The sequence below is a fragment of the Mixophyes fleayi genome, chromosome 1, assembly GCF_038048845.1.
Source record: "Mixophyes fleayi isolate aMixFle1 chromosome 1, aMixFle1.hap1, whole genome shotgun sequence".
NCBI classification, from domain to species: Eukaryota; Metazoa; Chordata; class Amphibia; order Anura; family Limnodynastidae; genus Mixophyes; species Mixophyes fleayi.
The window spans coordinates 286,977,298-286,999,465 of record NC_134402.1 but is presented as its reverse complement, the minus strand read 5'-3'; the positions used below and the strand labels follow the sequence as shown (position 1 = coordinate 286,999,465).

General features: G+C 37.3%; 1 protein-coding gene across 1 annotated transcript in view; it reads left to right on the top strand.

Moving 5' to 3' along the window:
* Nucleotides 1-21,957, top strand: part of TRPM6 (transient receptor potential cation channel subfamily M member 6) — a 113,469-nt gene extending 91,512 nt beyond the window's left edge. Inside the window, exons 31-38 of the mRNA XM_075205035.1 lie at nt 2,740-2,765; nt 5,899-5,964; nt 7,825-8,111; nt 9,495-9,577; nt 11,968-12,173; nt 13,700-13,751; nt 14,894-15,000; nt 20,354-21,957. Coding sequence (XP_075061136.1) covers nt 2,740-2,765; nt 5,899-5,964; nt 7,825-8,111; nt 9,495-9,577; nt 11,968-12,173; nt 13,700-13,751; nt 14,894-15,000; nt 20,354-20,457 — 931 coding nt within the window. The 3' untranslated portion in view covers nt 20,458-21,957. The remainder of the gene's footprint in view (nt 1-2,739; nt 2,766-5,898; nt 5,965-7,824; nt 8,112-9,494; nt 9,578-11,967; nt 12,174-13,699; nt 13,752-14,893; nt 15,001-20,353) is intronic.
* Nucleotides 21,958-22,168: the final 211 nt, after the last annotated feature.

Below are 22,168 nucleotides of genomic sequence, written 5' to 3'. Positions count from 1 at the left end.
GAAAATATAACCTAATTTATAATATCTTGCTAAGCAAAATAGAAAAGTATCCTACATTGCCATAATGTTCAGAATAATCATAAAATCAGCACAGCTCTGCACTGCACAGCTATTATCTTACTGCTGTGTCCAGCAGAGGAGGGTTCAAAGGGTACTTATATTCTCTCTACAGTAGCTCATGCTGCTTCTGTATCCACAATCCCTCAGACCTCTTTACATACCCATAGGATGTACCCACATGCGATCAGATATCCCCACATTTCCCTTACATACACATCGGCCTCCGCACGTCATCAGACCTCTCCAAATGACTTCTAATCTGCCCACTTGCCCCAGAACTCCCTGCCAGATATCCTACATGCCCATTAGACCTCCCCAATTGCCATCAGACCTCCCCACGTCCCTTGCATGCCCATCAAAATCCCCACGTCATTATACCTCTGCACACGCAAATAAGACCTCCCCACCTGCCACCAGATTTCACCACATGCCCCTTACATCAGACCTTTCCATATGTCCCTTACATGCCCTTCGGCATCCCCACATGCCATCAAATGTCCCCACATTCCATCAGATCTATCCACATTTCACATACATGCCATCAGACCTCCACACATACCCCTTACGTGCCCATAAACCATCACACATGCCGTTAGATATACCCAAATTCCAAATACATGCCATCAGATCTCCCCATATACTTCATACATGCCAATCAAACCTCCCCACATGCCTACACACATTCCACTACACTCTCTCCTCCACCTTCCCTGATTGGATTGTCTACGACACTGCGACATCCCTCCATTGTTCAAAGGAGGTCACAAGACACAGCTGCTCTTGGTCAGTCGAACAGTGGAATGTTTTCCAATCTGCCCCTGCTGTTGCCTGGAGAGCTATAGTTTGTTGATGCTCCTGGCCAAGAGCCACATTTCAACGCTCAGAGAGCCACGCGTCGTTCTAGAGTCACAAGTTGGCCACTGCTGTACTATATGGTAGGAGTTTGGTCTTATGATGTGGCATTTATACGTTTACGCAGTACACCTCTTTTATCTCTTTGCACATTATTATCATTGACTTGTAATGTGCCACATCGCTTTGCTGCGCAGAACGTACATAAAACAAGGGCACGTAGGCACACTACCAGTTAGAGCAGAGAGTAAACCTTGGATTGTGCATGGTGGATCATCTAGATGTACAGGTCCTAAATTAAAGGGTTTTGCACTGTTCATTAAATCGAGTTGGAGCTTAAGTGCCAAGAGTGGTATCGTGTAAGTTAAAAATAGATAAGAGAGTAAAGCTGTAAGTAAACAACAGTTGTTTAGAGTTTATACATTTAATAGTTAACTAAACAGGAAATTGTTACTACTATTAATCTTTATTTATAGGGCGCCACAAGGTATCTGCAGTGCCGTGCAGAGTACAGACAATACAGACCATACGGACCATACAGGGTAGAACCATACAGAACAATAAACAAAAAATACCAGGCCTTCTAAGGTCCCAACATAGCTTACACATTGAGGAGGGAGCGGAAGAATAGGTAGAGAGACAGGAGGGAAGAAGGCCCTTCTCGTGAGAGCTTACATCCTAAAGGGAGGGGAAACAGACATGAAGTACAATGGGGAATTAGAGGGGAACAATGACATGAGAAACGAGTGGAGTGGTAGGGGAAGATAAGTGAGGAAGTCAGGCATGGAGAGCAGGTTAGATGGATGGCTGGTAAGGTATGAGGAAGAGGTGAGTTTTAAGTGCCCGTTTAAAGGTGCACACATTTGGGGACAGTCGGATGGAGCATGGAAGGTCATTCCAGTGAAGGGGGGGCAGCCCGGGAGAAATCTTGGATTCTGGAGTGGGATGAGGTGATTAGAGTGGATGAGAAGCGACTGTTATTGGCTGAATGCAGGGAACGTGATGGAGTGTGACTGGAGAGGAAGTTAGAGATATAAGGGGCAGAGGAGTGGGAGAGGGCCTTGTAGGTGAGAGTGAGGAGTTTGAAAAGGATTCTGTAGGAGAAAGGAAGCTAGTGTAGGGCAAAGCAGAGAAGGGAGGCAGAAGATGAGCAGCGAGACAGGAAGATGAGTCTCACAGCAGCATTAAATATAGACCTGAGGGGGCAAGGTGAGAGAGGGGGAAGCCGGGGAATAAGAGCTTGCAGTAATCAAGACAGGAGACGATGAGTGAGTAGATAATAGTTTTGGTGGCATCCTGAGCAAGGAAGGGCTGGCTGCGGGAAATATTGCGGAGTTGGAAACGACAGGATTGGGCAAGAGATTGAATGTGGGGGGCAAAGGAGAGGGCGGAGTCAAGGGTGACGCTCAGGTAACAGAGTTGAGGAACAGAAGAGATGGTAGTATTGTTAACAGTGATGGAGAGATCAAGATGGGAAGAAGATCTAGAAGGAGGGAAGACAATGAGCTCAGTTTTAGCGATGTTAAGTTTGAGAAAACGTGGTGACATCCAAGAGGAGATGGCGGAAAGGCAGTCAAATACACGAGAGAGGAGCAATGGGGAGAGATCAGGAGAAGTGGTTGCAAGTATCCAAGGTCCCTTCACGTAACAATTTAATTACATAGGTGTGTGCATATTGGTTTTGATAATTATATCTGAGTTCTGTGATATAGCTTGCTTTATTCAGTGAGACATCAAAAATAACAGACCAATTTAAATGGAGTAATAATTTGGTTAGTTAAAAGAATGACATTTCTCATTAAGATGTATATTTTCTTTTTACTATAGATTCAGAAACTCGGACACAATTAAAAGTAAGTCTGTCATTACAATGTTAAAGTAAACTTTCATTTAATTAATTTCCTTTGGTAATATTTTGCATACCTGGTATAGTCAAAGTTATCAATTCTCAATTGTCATCATTATCCTAACAGATGGATAACATTCAGAGGGGCATATTCAATTCTGATCCGATTCGCGGTAACGCGTGTTACCGCGGAAAATGCGCACTACTGCCGGTAATACGGTATCGCAATAACGCGGATTTTCGTACGCAGCCCTATGTGCTGCGAACGAAAATCCACGTTATTGCGGTACCCGCGGATTACGTTCGCGGCCGTTCCGGCGCGATCCCGCGAATCGGGATCGGAATTGAATATGCCCCAGAATGTCTCTTTCAAGTTAGGTAAAATCCAAGCTACACAAAGATATTCTGTAATTTCAATTGTGGAGAATGAATTTTAAGCAGTCGTTATTAAAATTTGCTTATAAATATTTGTTTAATGTATTAAAAGGTTTTTGAGACAATCACTTAGCCTACATATCATTACATTGTTATTATAATAGGTACATGCAGATTTATCCAGTATGCCAATTTTGGAAAATCTGTACTGTTTTATTTTGTGGTTTCTCCCACCACTTAGCACAACCATGTGTGTTTCATGCCAGGGACCGCCACAGTTCAAAAGACCTAACGAACTCCAACTATGCACTGTTTTTTGTAGTGGTGTTGAAATTGGTAGCGGTTCAAATACAAACAGGACTGTGTATCCATTTCTAAACCAGGCACTAGATGGACAGAGCCACAGTTCTGCTACTTGACGTCGGTGTTAGGAATTGACACAGTGCGGATTGCTGTTTTGAACCTCTCTTTCTTACAGATTTACACACTTGGGGCTAGATTTACTAAGCTGCGGGTTTGAAAAAGTGGGGATGTTGCCTATAGCAACCAATCAGATTCTAGCTGTCATTTTGTAGAAGGTACTAAATAAATGAAAGCTAGAATGTAAATCTAGCCCTTGGGCAGGAACGTGTTTCCTGAACCTCTATTGAAAGTTGCAGTGTTGTCAAAAAAATTATCGATAACTCTGTTAAGTTTTTTTTGTTTTTTTTAAACAAGTGTTTATTAACGGTCAAAAAAGAATTAACAGTGCAAAGGATACATGCTATTTCAAACAAAATATATTCAGTACATTGGATAGAGAAGTCGAAGTCTCCGTGCTTTAGAGATAAAATAGCACAGATTCAATAAAATAAAGATACGTTTTATTTTTTAAGTTTGAGAATTAAAGTAAATGTAAATAGAAACCAACGGGCAGTTCTTGGTGGGTTACAAGCAATTCTCTGCTTGTAATGCAGATATAGGCTTTGGTCTTGTTACCCCACTGATTTGCCAGGCAACAGTCTAAGACTACATGCACTTGGGAGGGGTTGTTAAATCAAGCTCTCAAATTCTTTGAATGCTCATTAACAAATCTTAGTAAACTACCTCTAAACTACCTCTTACAAAAATATTGTAAGCAAATGAATCAGTTTACACACACTTCCTGACAAGTATTTCCTCCATTACATCTTTTCAACATTATGCGCAATGTTCGTGATCATTAACCATTAGAACAATATAATGGAGCTTTATGGGAATGCTCATTAAGTACATAGTAAATTGTGCTGCAGGAAGGCTTTGAGAACGCTCTGAGGACAAAGTAAAAAGTAAATTACGTATCCAGCATAGTCTCTAATGGAGTGGTGCAGCAACAGCCAACACGTACTGGAGAATCAGTTATACAGGACATCATTTTGTTGTCCTTCTTTAGTCAAACATGTGTTTCAGTGCTTTTAGTTTTCTGTTTGTGTATTGTTTCCTTTAAAATATAAAAGCATCTTTCTCAAGGTAAAAGGCAATACAGGAATGTTTTTATCACTAGATTTTTGCAGATGTTTTCTGAAAACATGGGAGGTCCATACAATGCCCACAATTAGGATTATTTGTTGTTTTATACAATTTCTAAAAAAAATAATGTCACACCATTATACTAAAGGAAATGTGACAGGACACAATGGATGCAAAACCATAATTGTATTCTCTAGTGCTGGTGTGATAATGGAATGACCGAGGTAACAAAATTGACATGGAAAATCTGATTCTAATGCTCTCCCTCTCTCCTACAAATGTAAGTTATTAATTTACTGAGCACTGGGACATTATAACAGCACAAATCAGTACGTAAATTATGAGTCCATTACAAAAAATGTCTGCTTCTTTAAAAGCCTCTCAAGACTTAAACATCACTCAGGTAAGTCAAAGTAATGAGAGGTACTTACAATAAGTTTCTTGTTAAATCTCTAGCCTTTTTGCCAATTTGGCATACACCTCAGGATTACCAGGTTTACAGCTAGTTAGCTAGAAACTTGCAGTTAGAGAGAGGTTATTATACATTTTAAAAGTAAAATCAATGCAATGGATGTCGTATGAATTGTTTTGAAGATATTTCCATCTTCTAATTACTTTTAAAATTGGTTTGTACATGTCCTCTGATCACTTTTACTACATACATTTTTTATTTTTGTACTCACTTTTTCTGATATTTTATTTGTCATTCTAAAGGCAGCAAGAAGTGAAATAGTAGCATACAGTGCATTAGGAAATCATAAGGAAGTAATAACATTTTCAGAACTGTCCTAGGAAACAAAACCACTATATATACAATATGTGTGTGTGTGTATATAGATAGATAGATATATATATAATGAATATATATATATGTGTGTGTGTATATATTATTTTTTTTATTTGATTAGTTTTTACTGTCAGTAAATTTGAATGACTGAAAGGCAACACATAATCCACGAGGAAGCAAAATATCTTGAAACATATTGGTGCTTAGTGTAAATTCCTGCATGGATCAGTTCCGGTATTCAAAGTTGCAACAGATCTTTATGTAGTACAATATGAATGGTCCATAATGCATGCTTAATTGCTGCTCGAAAAATAGGTACACATCATCTAATGATATCATACCCATTCCTATGTAATGACACATAGAAAAACTTCTATTGTGTATGTGTGAGACATATTAAAATGTAAATTAGTAATACCAAGTGCTAAGTCTCTGGCTATTAAAGAAGCTGAAATGTGCATGGTCAGCAGTGTTTTTCTTTCTGTTTCAGCGGTGCAAAGAAACAACTTAATGAGGCTTGCGCAGACCATACCTTTTACCCCTGTGCATCGATTTGGTGAGTTCTAATTGTTCATCATATTGCATTGTTTGGGGCTTTATTAAATTGACTGGTTCCTGAGTATCATTTCTCTTTTGAAAATCTATACCTTGACCTCTAATCTTTATTCTTTTTCTTTTTTTTTTTTTGTTTATCTAAGTTTTTAACTGGAGATCAGCTTTTAAGCAAATTCTGCATTTTCATACTAGTTACATTGATTCATTAATAGACACCTGTTGAAACACTTCACCGATTTTTTTTTTTTTATGTGTAGGTAACATGGATAAGGCATCTTTGAGCTTGCTTTTCCCTTTCCTCTTCAATACTATGGTTCTAATATTTATATAGTTCTTCTCCTATATTCAACAATACATATATAAAATCATGTCTCTAAATAAATATACAGTAAAACTCATTTACCAACTGAACAATATTCAGATATGCAGCACATTTTATTTTGCACAAATGTGCCTCTACAGTCTTAGTTAAGTGCCCAAGGGAGTTGGGCTTACTTTAGATTACAGGAAGAAATACTCCTTTTTTACTAATCATTTTTAACTTAATTTTGCAGCAGTGTGCTCTGTTAACTGTACAGAGCTCTCACTAACACCGAAACTTTTATTTTATTTTATTTTATTCTTTTAAAACTACTCAGCGCTGACAAGCTTCTGATAGCCGCTGCCATGCTGATTTAAGACCGATATACCGGCGCTGCCAGAAACGGTAAAGAGCCCCGGTTATTGGAATGCTGCTGGCCGCCATATTGGAATATACCAAGTCCCCTCGAGAAAAGTCACAATTGATTCCATGCCAGAAAATGACCTTTCTGGAACTAATCATGGACAACAACAGACAAAAGGTTTTCCCTCCGGAGGACAGATCTCAATCACTGAGGAACTTGACGGCTCGGGTTATGTACTGCCGCAGACCGTCGGTCCACTTGTGCATCCGTCTGTTAGGAAAGATGGTAGCGACTTTTGAGACCATTTCTTAGGCTCGGCTGCACTCACTCTGGGACCTTTAAAAAAAACAAAAAAAAACAAAACTGGTCAGGATCCCATCTGAAGTTGGAGAGAGAGCTGATACAATTGTCACTAGAGACGAAGGCTTCCCTCAGATGGTGGACAGTTCAGGACAATCTGACAGTGGGGAGGTCCTTTGCCCCATGGTCCTGGATCTTGGTAACCACAGACGTCAGCCTGACAGGATGGGAGGCTGTGATTCTTCAGTTACGGCTCCAGGATCTCTGGACCGTTTGGGATGCTTCGCTCCCATTCATCATTCTGGAGCTAAAGCCATGCTAATGGCCTTACAAAGAGCCCAGGCAATACTTCATGGACACCAAGTCCGTCTGCAGTCCAACATTGCGACGGCAGTGTCTTATGTCAACAGACGGGGGCACCAGGAGCGTCGGGGCAATGAGGGTGGCTGCTTAGATATTGACCTGGGCAGAGAGTCACGTCCCCACTATTTGCAGTTTTGAAAATGAGCCTAAGTATCATTTCTTTGTACAGCATGTTCTAAAATACAAATAGAAATGATGATTCCAGGAGAATTTTTTTTTTTCCAAAAATAAATAACTTCCATGGAACTTCTTTGCATACGGTACTTTTAAGACCACATGAAAATGTTCTGAATTGCATATTGTTACCTAATTGTCTGTTTCATTACTTGTATTTTGTCTCTTAAAATATTGCACAATTCTGGATACAGTAAAGTTAAATAGTTTAAATTACACATATTTTTTTCTCTTTTACATATTAGCTTGTTGAATAAGCAAATAATTATGTATTATTAGATCTGGCATCTAATGTGAAACAGTATGTATGTTACTGTAAATGTGTCATAGTAATGTCCAAACTTATCTCTGTTTTACAGCTGGAGAGGTAGTCACTGTCTATAGGCTGGAAGAGAGTTCCCCATCCAATCTGGATAAGAGCATGTCCACATGGTCTCAGAGAGGGATGGCAGCAATGCTCCAGGTCCTGTCTCCTGAGGAGATGGATGGAGGTCTGCGTAGGGCACTAAAAGTAGTCTGTACATGGTCTGAACATAATGTCCTGGCTCCTGGAGAGGTCTTCATAGTTAAATCCTTTCTTCCTGAAGTGGTACAGGCCTGGCAGAAGGTTTTCCGCAGTGACACTGTTTTGCAGTTGTGTCGCAGGGTGAGGTCAATTTAAAATTGTGGTATATATTTAAATTAATTATGCAAACCATATTATGTAGGGGCTTTATAAAGTTGATTGTTTTTAGGAGGCGGGGGTTTGACATTTTGTTAATTTTTCAACCTTTAGTGAGCCATTTTCCGAGATCACATTTGTTACTGAAAAAGAAGGTGTGTTAGGTTAAAGTGGATAATCATGTGTAAGTTTAGTCATCAAACAAATGGCACCTTGTGGGCCGACTACACGTAATGCGACTGATGGAAAATTGCATGTAACTGTTCTTGGGTCAAAAGTACCTATGTAGTCTATTTTCTATCTCCTAATATAACTCCCAGAAAGAATGGCATGTATATGCCTGTTTTGCAAAAACATTCCAGTACTGAATATTAAAAGAATATTGTTACTTATTATGGTTTATAAAAGGAAAATAGAAAACTGTGCAAATGGTTTGTTTAAAGTAATATGTTGGGTTTCTAGAAAGACATAGTTTATAATAATATGCTAGGTCTGTGTGTTTGATACTTATTATAACATCTTGTGAGCATAACATAACCTACCTACATTGCTTATAAACCACCCTTTGTTATGACCGTAGATTAATTAGTATTAGTATACAGTGAACTAGACATCTCCTCCACGAGTTCAGATATTGAAATGCTGTACCTTGCCAGTTCAGTGTTCACATCCTAGCTCGGTTATTTCCCACGCACATAGCATGCTTATACAACTGCTGTAACTGTGGCCATGTAGCCTTATCACATCTGCTTGCATGGGCTTTGCGCTCATGGTGACAACTGGGGACTTAGAGGATTATTTCACCATTCTAGTGTGACGGATGTGTGTTATAGGTATGCTAAATGGCAGACTGTGTCTACGTTCCCATGAGCTGATTATTATAGTAGAAAAGTGGATTTACAAACCCAGTCTTCTTGTCTAGTTTTCCACTCTTGTGGAATCCATGTGTTAGTGATCCCATGGGCTCTGATTTTCCTAGGAAAGGGGCAGTTTTTGTATCTGCGTTATCAGTGTAGGAAATGGATGCCTATAAATAGTCCAAGGTATAAGTTACTTAAAAAAAAAGCTTGGGTGGCATGTAAGGCGTAATAATATTGCAATGTCTGTCTTTCTGCTTCAAATAAAATGGGTGTTTTAATTATGGTACCGATTTCTATAGTACGCCGTCAGCTGCTTTGCATAAATCCTCCTTCCCCAATTGGAATTATCGAGCCGCGAGTGCTGTGTGCCGTAGGAGCAGTCCCAAGCAGTGCCAAAGGAGCAGTCTGTCTATGGGTAGGAAGTGCTAGATGGTCAGGGACAGGTTTATGAAAGACTAAAAGACCTATGACAGCCATTAGGTTAATATGCCTGATTTACATTATACAGGAGATTCAGCAACAGAGAGCTGCACAGAAACTGATTTACACCTTCAATCAATTGAAACCACACAGTATTCCCTACATGCTGAGGTAAAATTGCAATTTGTACTCATTATGTTTGTATCTTAATGGCTGCATTGCTTAGATTTTGTTCTACCATCATCTTAATTTCGACATGGTGACCTTATGACACTCAGGTATTTAAGCAACTGGTGGAACAGAAGATTAATAGTGTAAACAAAAAAGGCAACTACACTACAAACAGCAGTGGAGAGGTTCAAGAATTTATATCTGGTGCTCCTCTAATCAACTACTCTATTCTAGATAATGGTCACATTTTTAAATATTAACTGTATTCCAGTCCATTGTCACATCACTGATCACCTACTGTATTCCATACTATTGTCACATTACTGATCACCTACTGTATTCAAGACCATGGTCACATTACTAATCATCTACTGTATTCCAGACCATGGTCACATTACTAATCATCTACTGTATTCCAGACCATAGTCGCATTACTGATCATCTACTGTATTCCAGACCATGGTCACATTACTAAACATCTACTGTATTCCAGACCATTGTCACATTACTGATCACCTACTGTATTCCAGACCATGGTCACATTACTAATCATCTACTGTATTCCAGACCATGGTCGCATTACTGATCATCTACTGTATTCCAGACCATGGTCACATTACTGATCACCTACTGTATTCCATACCATGGTCACATTACTGATCACCTACTGTATTCCAGACCATGGTCGCATTACTAATTACTTGCTGTAATCCAGATCATGGTTACATTGCTAATCATCTACTGTATTCCAGACCATGGTCACATTACTGTTCATCTACTGTATTCCAGACCATGGTCACATTACTGATCACCTACTGTATTCCAGACTATGGTCACATTAATGATCACCTACTGTATTCCAGACCATGGTCACATTACTGATCACCTACTGTATTCCAGACCATGGTCGCATTACTAATTACTTACTGTAATCCAGACCATGGTCACATTACTGATCACCTACTGTATTCCAGACCATGGTCACATTACTGATCACCTACTGTATTCCAGACCATGGTTGCATTACTAATTACTTACTGTAATCCAGATCATGGTTACATTGCTAATCCCCTACTGCATCCAGCTGATAGTCACATTACTAATTACCTACTGGTATACAGAGTTGCAACTCGATTATATCAATAAATGTCTATTTTACATGCCAGTTTTGTCTATGAGCCCAGGGACCACCATTGATATTCACTGTAACCAAGAGTTGAGCTACCCTAAACCTTAATACCCATCCCTCCCTCCCCCCTTCCCCTCTCCGGTCCCAAGAGGCTGCAGATCAAACACACCACAATTTAGGGAGCGCTGAACTAAACAATCCTCCCGCTTTAAATTTAAGCTGCAAAGACGCCAAACTCGTGGGAGTTGACAAAACCGGGGTATGATACATTTACCCCTTGATGTCAGAGTACTGTAAAATGTTTCAGAAGTGGTCCTGTCCCCTTATTCATCATGTGTCCTCAGTATCATTAATTTTAAATACCTTAAAAGATTATTATGATAAAAATTATACAAAATAAAGTTCTGTAAAAAGTTTTAAGGTGTATGGGATAGAAAGATTTTTGTACTGTCTGTTTGTCATAGATGTGATTAAGGTAATGCCCACAGCAACCAATCAGCATCTAGCCATCATTTTCTAGGATACACTAGATATATGATATCTAAAGGCATAGTCAATTAGCGGATGAACATCGTGGCAACGCATTTTTTATGCTAATATGGTGCCACAACTTGGCGGATTACCCTTCACAACTATGGAGGGCGAACGGAAATCCACAATGTTGGGGTAGCGCAGAGTGCCTTCGGGTTCATTCCAGAGTTATTTTGCGTTTAAATGAATATGACTGCCAGAATCTGTTTGGTTGCTGTGGGCATCTCATCCACTTTTTCTATTTAGACAGTTTAGTAAATCTACCTCTTTGTCTTTTACTATTCATGTAGAAAAGAGAAGGTGAATCAAGTGAGTGCCCAAAAGACACTGATTGATACTCTGCAGCCTTTTAGATTGGTAAATGTAGGCAACTGCCTTTGTTTAATTTTAAACATTGTGTACCTCCTTTTAATTTTTTTTTGCTTTTGGACTTGCACATTATAATATTTTGCAATAATTTGGAGTCCATGGATAATTGGAACTGTTACATCATTTAGTAATTAGGTTATATTAAAGGAGAGCAGAATAATTTTTCTGCAATTATGAAAAATAACAAACATAATAGTTTTACTCCACACGGGAAATGCAATTACTTATGTGACATGTACCAGTTCTGAATTTTTATTATGCATCTCCATTTATAGATATTTGTAACATTACATTTCTTTCATTTTTATGAAGCAAGTTTTTCAACAGTGCTTTTTTGTTCGCCTTTTTTATGTACTTGCAGATTCCTAGAAGTCTTCCTGATCTATTGTCATTCTGCTAACCAATGGCTAACAATAGAAAAATGTATGACAGGAGAATTCCGCAAGTATAACAACAACAATGGCGATGAAATCACCCCGACCACGTTACTGGAGGAGGCACTGTTGTCCTTTTCTCACTGGACTTATGAATTCACGAGTGGAGAGCTGCTTGTTCTTGACCTGCAAGGTAAGACTCGCATAGATAGGGTAGGCATAAACTGCGTAGCAAATGAAAAAGATTACCAAGCATTTATTGGGCAAAACAAAGATAATACATGATAGAGAAGTGATAAGCAATTATTCTCTCCTGAAACATGTACTTAACTGTAAAGACTAGCAAACAAGTAATAGGCAACAAAAAACAATAATCTATCTAAATGTTCAATTTGTAAATGTTTTATAGTATATAGTGCAATGCATTGGCTTCACATATTTAAAGTTAGACAGCATGTGGCTACATATCAGTATGTTTGGCTGGTCCTTAGCTTTTACTCTGTGACATTTAGAAAAGTCAAAAGAAAATGTTTGATTTTTTTATTTGAATGCTATAGAACCTCTTTCATGTGCACCAGTTTTAATACATGTTCTTGACTGTAGATATATATTTATATGGCATACTTGCCAACTTTAGGCTGGGCAAGGGAGGGAGGTGAATTACAAGAGCAGAGGGGGAGGGCACAAATGGATGCTGGAGAATGGCCTGCTCTCCCGGGGGTCCGGTTGGGCTGCCCAGACATTCCAGGAGAGTGGGTAAGTATGATATATGGCTGCAGATATAAGGTTCTTGTTGGACAATTATTTTTTCTTACTAAGTTTATCAAATATCGCACTGCATGTTGAATTGTTTTGGAACAGGTTTGTCCAGCTGAAAGGCTCAGTTTGATTCTTTAATGCCTCCCTTGTTTTTATTACTATCATATATTGTGTTTACTAATATTCTAATTGCATTCAGCCTGCAACATTAATGTGGTTCTATTAATGTGGACAGAATTCTCATAGAACATTTGCCTAGAGAAATATCAGAAGATAAATTGTCTGATTTATATCTACAGCACATGCACAGAACCATAACAACTGCAGTTAGACAGCTTTATTTATATAAACCGCATACATACATACATACATACATACATACATACATACATACATACATACATAGCACATCTCTTAGCTATCTGACATAGGCCAGTGTCAGTTTAAGGTTACATCTCACACATATTTACAAACTGGATTTACCTCAGATATACAGCAGATGTCCCTGTCTCTCTTTAAAGGATTTTATACTATGGCAGCTTTATCTAGCTTTCCATATTTAAACCCAAAGTGGCTTTCTACAATGTTTCACTGTTCTGAATCTTTCTTGCATGCATCTATTATCTGTAGTCCTCCAGTTTGTAGGATAATAGCAATATTTAGTGATTGAAGACCTTGAAGTATAATTTGAGAAATGTAAACACATAATTGACCAAAATATAAGACAGATAAAATAGAAAATATCAATTTGTAAAACTGTCTTCTCTTGTATGTCTATGCGTATGTGTAGATATATATCTATATCTATCTATCTATATATACATCTATGTATGTATGTATATATATATATATGTATATATGTATATATATATATATATATATATATATATATATATATATATATATATATATATATATATATATATATATATATATATAGTGTCTTTTTTTATCTTACAGGTGTTGGGGAAAATCTTACTGATCCATCTGTTATTAAACCGGAAGACAAGCAGTAAGTTTAATCACATTTTACAAGCTGCCACTCTGAAAATACTAAAGCCGATGTAACATTCAATTGAGATTGTCTGTCCATCTGTGCTCATCAGAGGGGTTTCTCTGCAGATTGCACCCTTTCACATGAGACGGCCTGTCTTAATCCACAGTTAATAGAGTATAATATATTTAAGGGGGGTTTCCAGCTTCCGTAATTGGAACAATTGTGCATTTAATCAGCTCAAACATCTATCTTTACATATTACTGGATGACAGAATAACACAACTACACAAATTAAAACAGCAGCAGTATAATTTATTACTTCTATGTTAGGTATATTGTGTTTTATCTTTGTGTCTTTGATTCCATGAAGTCTTTTATTTGCGAGGAAACAAAATATCTATAGTTAATAGATGTCTACAGCCTCGTGGGAACACTCATCTGCTCTGCTCTCTGTTTTTACCCTGGGACCTCTTTGAGCTGAAGATGAGCTGTTATTGTGTATATCATTTTGCTATTGCACTAATTGAGTAGTTTCCATATGTGTTGCATGAAATCACAATGTTTACAGGAAATATTTAGTCCTTAGCTAAAGCTAATGCTCATTTCATGAATGAGAAATGTCACATGCAGTTCTCCATTTTGTAAACAAGTTATTGGACCATTCTGGTGGCATATAATGCCTTAATATTATTTGTAACTACCACAATACTAGTAAAATATAGGGTTATGAATGTATCCATGTTATTGCATCTAGAAGCACATCTAATGATATATTGAATAGAATGTAAAAGCAATGCTAGTTTTGGAGGTTTTCAGTTTTAGGTGTCACATTTTCCAACATGTTGAAAAATGAATGAAAAATTAATTTTGAATACACTAAATGGCATTTCAATTAAAAAAAATAATGTCATGAATACTTGATATTCTAGAGGTGTCTCGCCTGCGCAAAGGCAAACCTGATGCAAAAAGTGTTCTGCAGCCCAGTTTAGTGTTGTGCTCGCTAAACATCATTTTATGACATCACTTCATGACATCACTTCAGTACACTGACATAATAACATTTGAATGCACCGCTGTGGTGTTAGTCTTCATCGTAGGTACACAAAATTCCATAGAGGGATTTGATGACTACTCTGACACTCCACTTTTCTCTATAGGTCAAGAGGTATGGTGTTTGGACCAGCCAATTTAGGAGAACATGCACTTACAAACTTTGTTTCAAAACACAGATGCAACTCTTGCTGCAGGAGACTCAAACTGCCTGGTACGTAATGAACATGTCTGATTACGCTATAAATCAACACTTCTTTTTTCTTTATTATGTTGTTTAAATGTGTAACTTCTGCCTAATTTCCAGTACAGTGCTGACATTCTACTTTCAAGATTATAAAAATATTCTGAGAAGAGTTTAGGAAGGGATTTATTTAAGAGCTGCTCAGAGAAGAGATTAAACAGCATTGACACTTTTACATTAAATGCGGCACATGATGAGACAGTCTTTCACTGCTGCTGAGTCTATTAAGTACAGCTGCTGCGTGCCTACCTCTCTGCCCTCGGCCTGTCAATCATTTCCGAGAAGAGGAATAGCACCAATACTGCCATAGCCAGCCATGCAACACAAAATTATATTAAAGTGACCCCTACCATGTCAGAAGGACAATCACAGTGTTAACAATTCAGTTATTAAACTCCTTATCCCTGTCTTATTTTAAGTCTTTGCTTTCCTCTGGAGTTTTGCTAAGATCATGTGGATCCTATATTCAGTTTATCTATGGCAAGTCAGAGTCATGCAGTCCCACCTTTTCATCAGAAATGCTTGATAACCTCAAGGGCATTTGCTATATGTTTTCAGAGTTGTAATTGCAGACTGTTTGAAGTGTGTCTTAGAAATGTACTTTGTTTTCTATTTTGCTTTTCTGAAGTGATGCTATTGAGAGGATGTAGTTGAAATGTCAACACTGTAATGTCGCCGTTCATAATATCAATGCAGTTATAATGTCAACCGTTATAATGTCGACAGTCATAATGTATACATGATCATAATATCAACACAGTTAAAATGTCGACATGTAAAATGTGGACACAGTCGGAAAGTCGACATAAATAAACAGATTAAAACGGCAATATATAAAAAAAATGGAAATAAATGTAAAACAGCTTAACCAACCCTAGTGCTTCCACACTTGGCTGGTACTAGCAAAATTGGGGCGACAAAAATTGTGCCTTGGTTTAACCAGGCCTGTGTTGAGTGGAGGAGCTTGAAGGGAACCTTATTATGAGTAAGTAACTTCCCGACCCTTTTCTTACAATTAGCTGAAGAAGAAAGGTCTGGGAGAATTGCTTACCACGTTGCTGGGTGTGCTTTCCTTCAAGTGCGTCTCTTGCAAGAAGATGATATCGGCTTCCTCTATCCTGCAGGCACACTGTCCGCTTTTTATGTTATTTTAGCCCGTTAACATTTATAGATATTAATTTCGGTGCCACTCGTGTTTAGAGAGGCTGAAAAAGTTTACTGATTCTGGGTCCACACTAGAGTGAATTTAGCAGACTTCCCCTGGACCAGAGGAGAGGAGGTGGGTGACAGGGGAGGGAATGAGGAATACTGAAAATCTGAGAAGGATAGAAAGGAGAAGGGGAGGCCCATGTATGCCTTATCAAAACAAACCTGTGTATGGCCCGTATGGTTATGGATTTTCATAGTTATGCATGTGTAGTAGATGGAGAAGTTCAGCCTGGAGATGCTTATCAACGAAATGTAGCATATTCTACAGAACAAGGAGCTGAGAAGGTGTCTGGGCACTACACCAAATTAAAGAACAGATGAAGGGGAGAGACGCAAGAAGTGGCCAGTAAAGGGGAACGAACAAGGGGTAAAAGAGAGGGAGGAAGAAGGCTAATGAAGAAAGCCAGTAGGGGAGAAGCAGATGGTACAATGCAAACTCGTAAATTGTTTCGTTGAGACCTATTTTTAGTGTCTTTGTGTTTTTCTTTAAGACTTCTCAGCTCAGAGCATATAATTATTAGCTTTCTATCTTCTGTCGCTTGTAAACTGCAGAGCTCAATTGCTTTATTTTCAAGGCTTCTCTTTCCGAGGGATAATATTTCTGCTTTAACATCGTCCATGGCTTTTTTTAAATTTCTACAGGATTTGGTCTCAATTTGATTTGGTCTTGCGTGTTATAACCAGGCTCCACATCTAGTGGATGAGTAGGGCTTGATGACCAGGAATGTTCTGGTCAACCTGTAAGCCCTTTTTTCTTCCACATTTTAGTAGGGTAGCTCAAATCCAAAGCTTGGCAGGAGGAGAGATGAAAAAGGAGAGAGCAAGAGAAACTAGGTAATCAGGCACTTGTCACTGATCCATCATGACAAGAGCACTCCAGTCTTGGTTCAATTAGGAGGAATCCATGTTTCCTGCGGAAAGCCACAGGGGGATATCATCCCCTTTAATTGTGTATGTATAATTTTTTTTAATTTACAGGTATTATTTGTTAGTATAGAAAAAAAATAATCTTGATCCAGGTGTAAAAACTAATTATAATGTATTCCTATTGTCAAAGGTTGGTGGGACTATAATATAATCATATTTAATTGCGCAAGCACAAAAAAGCAATCAAACCAGTACACTAAGTTTCATGGAGGATGGAAATATAACCCTCCCACATTAACTGGTAAAATGTCTGTTGTTTATAATACTACAGGTAATGGAGTGCTTTCCATAAACTTATGATTCATGTAAGTGCAGTTGCAGATTTTTTTAACTACTAATAGCATGAGAGGAAGTCGGGAATTAAGGTTCCCTATTTTATTCCCTCTAAAGGGATTCCTACATCTAGCTGGCAAAAAAAAAAAGTTCAGTTAATACATTCCTACACTACTAAATCACAGCCATTTAATTCACAGCGCTAAATGAAGTGTAAATGTATACCATCAGTCTACAGATGGTGACCATGCTGAATCAGTGAACAATATATATGCATAGTCAAGTAAATATTAAACTTACCTGCTACAGAAAGACAGTTGTGAATATGGCAGTAGCTAACATACAGTTTTGGGGATAATAAAGTTAATTTATGAACCACAAAATATGCAGCCTTGCATTTCTGTTTGTGTCTAATTGCGCACCTGGCACATAACAAAGTGCACGCACACAGCACAACTTCATTCTGATTTTGCAGGTTAGGCTGGAAATACACATGGTGGAAAGTGTAAAAATATCATGTCCAAGTCCTGCCTACTAACACTTTAGGACCATCCACTCATTTATACTTTTTCCATTGTTCTCCTAATCATAACCGTAAGAAGACATGGGGACTGTCCTTAGTAACGTGCCAGGGATACACCTAGAAAGCGCAAAAGATATCCCACTGACAGTATAGGCCAAGGTCTACTATCCACCACGCCCAACAAGCCACTAACCAGGGAACATCTGTAAATATAAATATAATCGTGATGCAGGACTAGATCTTCTTTTGCATATGGACATGAAATTATTTGTGCTTTACACCTGTAATTGGTTCTCAACCAGTATCTGCTGTCTTAAAACATGCTGCATTTTTTTTACTTTTCTGGAGAAAAAAATCTTAGCGACTGTGACATAGGATGGGAACCAATATAGGTACACTACTATTGCAAACCTCTTAAATCACTATAAATAAATATTATGGAGTTAATCAAAATAACACTGATGCTGAAGTTGTTAACAAGCAGAGCTATAACCTGACTTGAAGCATTTACTTTTTAACAGCCAATAGATTTTAAAGAGACACTATAATCAAAATATGTTTAAAATATAGCTTCAAGTGAGACCTATTCATCTATTTTGTGTGGATTCCATTTTTGTACAAATCATAAATGTCTCTTAATACTGTATCCTCTGTTATCTCTATTTTAAATTCATTAGATTAAGCAGTATTTTACTTATCACTATCCTGCACAATGGTGGCCATTGTTCTACTCAAAACTATCCTACCTTGTGCTTGCTGTGGATCACAATTGCATGTGACACAACAGTTTATTGATAAACAATGGAATTGAAAAAGTATTGAATTAATAACAATGTCATTGTTCTGTATGTCCTTAAACAGTTCATGGATCTGATTATTTCACTGCAACAAAATTGTTTGTAAGTGGGGAAAAATCTATGTAGGTGTGCCCAACATTGACCTGTTTTACAGGTACCCCCCAGGGTATGTCAGACAGATTCAAGTGTTATTTCAGCTTTTTAAATTTGACTGAAAATAACAGTATTACTAATGAAGAAATAAGTAAATGTTTAATATAGAATAGGTAAATATTTACAGACATACGGTCATATGTAAATTTACATGTCAGTAGGTACGTTGTTCCATATTGTGCTGCCTTTCCACTACAGCTTTGTAAGAGAAAGGTATTACCTCCCGACTCCATTACAGACTGCTGAAACTCTTCCTACATTTTTAGGATAGGAGTCATTTGAGTTTCTGTGACATCACTGGTCCTCAGGAGCGGGCTGGGCCGGGGGGCATTTAATTTATATTATTTGGTTAAGTAATAAACAGACTTTGATATTTATTAAGTTTAAAAAGTTAAATATTTTATTTGCTCTTTAAGCTACATACCATTCTGGTTTTCATGTCTGCTGTAATTCCTTCCTATGATGCCAGTACCAGCACTGAGATCTGTGTAATTTGGGGTTGGTGATTCCATTACTGCTGTGGGAACAGCTCCCATAGGAAATAACTTCAGAATAGCAGTGTTCCAGTGATAGACAATCACTGGTCAGACGTAATCAGTAATTGTCAACTGACACTTTGTGCAGCTTCCGTTTCATATAACGATACCAATCTAGGCTAAACTTTGTTAATGTCACCTTACAAAGCCTGTAAACCACAGCTAAAAGGATATGCAAAGTTGAATTCAATTAAATGATATTCGCTCCATTTTCAGATTTTAGTGATAACAATTATTACAAATTACTTAGTGGCAGAAATATAAAATGCTGAATAATAAATACAGGGACTGGGGCTGTGGTCATCAAGATGTTTTAACTGTAAAATGATCACACTTAAAAAGAAAGCAAACTAGTTTTTAGTACATTATTTTTAGGGAAATAATAGTGTTCACCTTTCATAGGAAGAAAAGATGCACCTCTTCATGTCCTGTCCTTGCCTATATAGTAGCTAGATCTCACTACACCACACTCCCCTCTTGTCAACGTTCCACTAGTGATTACAGTTTCATATCATAAGCTGAAACTCATAAACCATAAATTGGCCATATATGTGACACTGTTATTTATATATCTCACTGTCTTATTGTATGCAGTTTTTGTATTGGGCATTTTTCACCTTTTTTGGACATCACCTTTCTTTAGTTGTTTTCATTGTCCACTTACAGCCCAAACAACTTAATGTGTGATAAATTGATTGTATTTGTTACAGTGCATAGTTAGTTGCTATAGCTATGCAGTGTATTTCCCCTCCTACATGTCCCCATAGCATCAGGATCTGACAGAAACAACATGAAAGGTAGAGCTGTACAGCTAGTCCACATCTCTATGTCCTCTCTCATCTCCATTGTCTGGTATGTCATTATTTCCTCTGCTCTCTCAAACATTTCATCTTCTTCACCTACAGATTTGAAAATAAATGACTACTCACCTGGGAGGATCAATCTAAGGTTTGAAATTGGTGAAGCAGACACAGATGAAGATATTTTCGAATATAATACAAAATTCTAACACAACATTTCTGTCCAGCTATAAAATAATCTTTGCACCCATTCCCATTACAGTAGTATAACACTGGAGGACTGACACCAGAAGTCAAACACTGAGGATGTAAGAATACTTCTCGCACAATCACACTAGTTTCTAAGCAGGTTTCTTTGTTAGTAGAGAGTCATGTATTGTTTGTACACTGATAAAATCTCTCATTCATTCTCCTAATATTGCAGGCAAACAATGTACATTTTAATAAGTGTATAATTGGATTGAATAACACAACTACACAATAAAGTTCAGGGGAATCAGTATTTTTTGTATGTTTAAACACCTTTTTTGTTTTATTAGATTAGAAAGTCTTGGTTTGGTTATTTGAATTAATTGAATTAATTGTATAACATAATGGAGGATAGTATAGTAGTTGTATGTTAATCTTTTGAGATTAAAATTAATAATGCTAAATTTTTGCAGAGCCATTTACTAAGCAAAGCAGCAGCACCACACTTCTGTTCAGTAACACTTTGTACTAATGAAGCCATAGTGCTGAGTTAGCAATAAAAATGGTGTTGCTTTTGCAAAACAAGCAAAAATGAAAATATCATTAACAAACTTGTAATTTGCCTTCAGCAATTCACCCTGTTGATATTTTTGCTTTGAACAAACCTTTATCATCTTACTAAAAGTAATGTAATGCAGAATTTTTCAAGCAATGAAAACGCTCTCTATAGGAAACACCATTTCCCTGTCACACAATATCAACTTCAACTCTGAAAGGACTTCATGCAGCATTTTTTACTCAGGTGAAGCTATGTAGTGACATTGGTAAGTACTGTTTCCCGATGCTCTATCTAAATAAACTAGCTTGAAAAGCTGTTTAATACAGAATGAAAAACGACTACCTTCATAAACGTTAATGTGATACCAGTCTGTTAAATAGATTTCTAAGATCATAAAACGCGTGAGGACCTTATTTGAGTACATTCTTATGAAATGAGCTTTATACACCGCTTTAAAAAAGCTAATCTGATGTGGAAATACCGGTTGCATCAAGATTGATATTTATTCAAGATGCAAACAGTGTCAGGTTTCTACCTAGGAGTATCAAGAAATATCTAAGTATGTATTTCAAAACTGCATTTGCCAAATACATTAAACATACTCAAAAATCAAACTGATGTTACAGTAATACAAAAAGTCAAACACATATATAGAAATAACATTTATTTGACCATTACAATATCCTATAAATATTTTTTTATAATGTCTACTTGTTTTCATGTTGAATAAAGAAGTAAAAAGATTACTGATGGCTTCAATTTTAAAATAGGTCTAATGTAATAATGCAGGAAACTATGTTTATCAATGTAATATATTTTTGACATCTGAAAATGTGTTTATTAAGAAGAACACATTTATGGTTGTTCAATATTGTATGTAATGTACAGAGAATACAAATTGTTAAACCTGATTAACCTGCATATTATGTTCTGTTATAATAAAATGCAATCATTGTCATTCTGTTGGGCTATTGTGTTTTATATCTCCATCGAATTGCAGTAGTATTTGATAAGTTTGAACGATATATATGAAACATAAAAACATTGTGTTATTGTTATATTTTCATGGACCACTAAGCTACTCCTCCCTATGTAAACTAAATATACAGTATTTAAACATTTGGACACAAGTAATCAATGGTTTGAACAAAGGAATGTACAAAAAAACAATT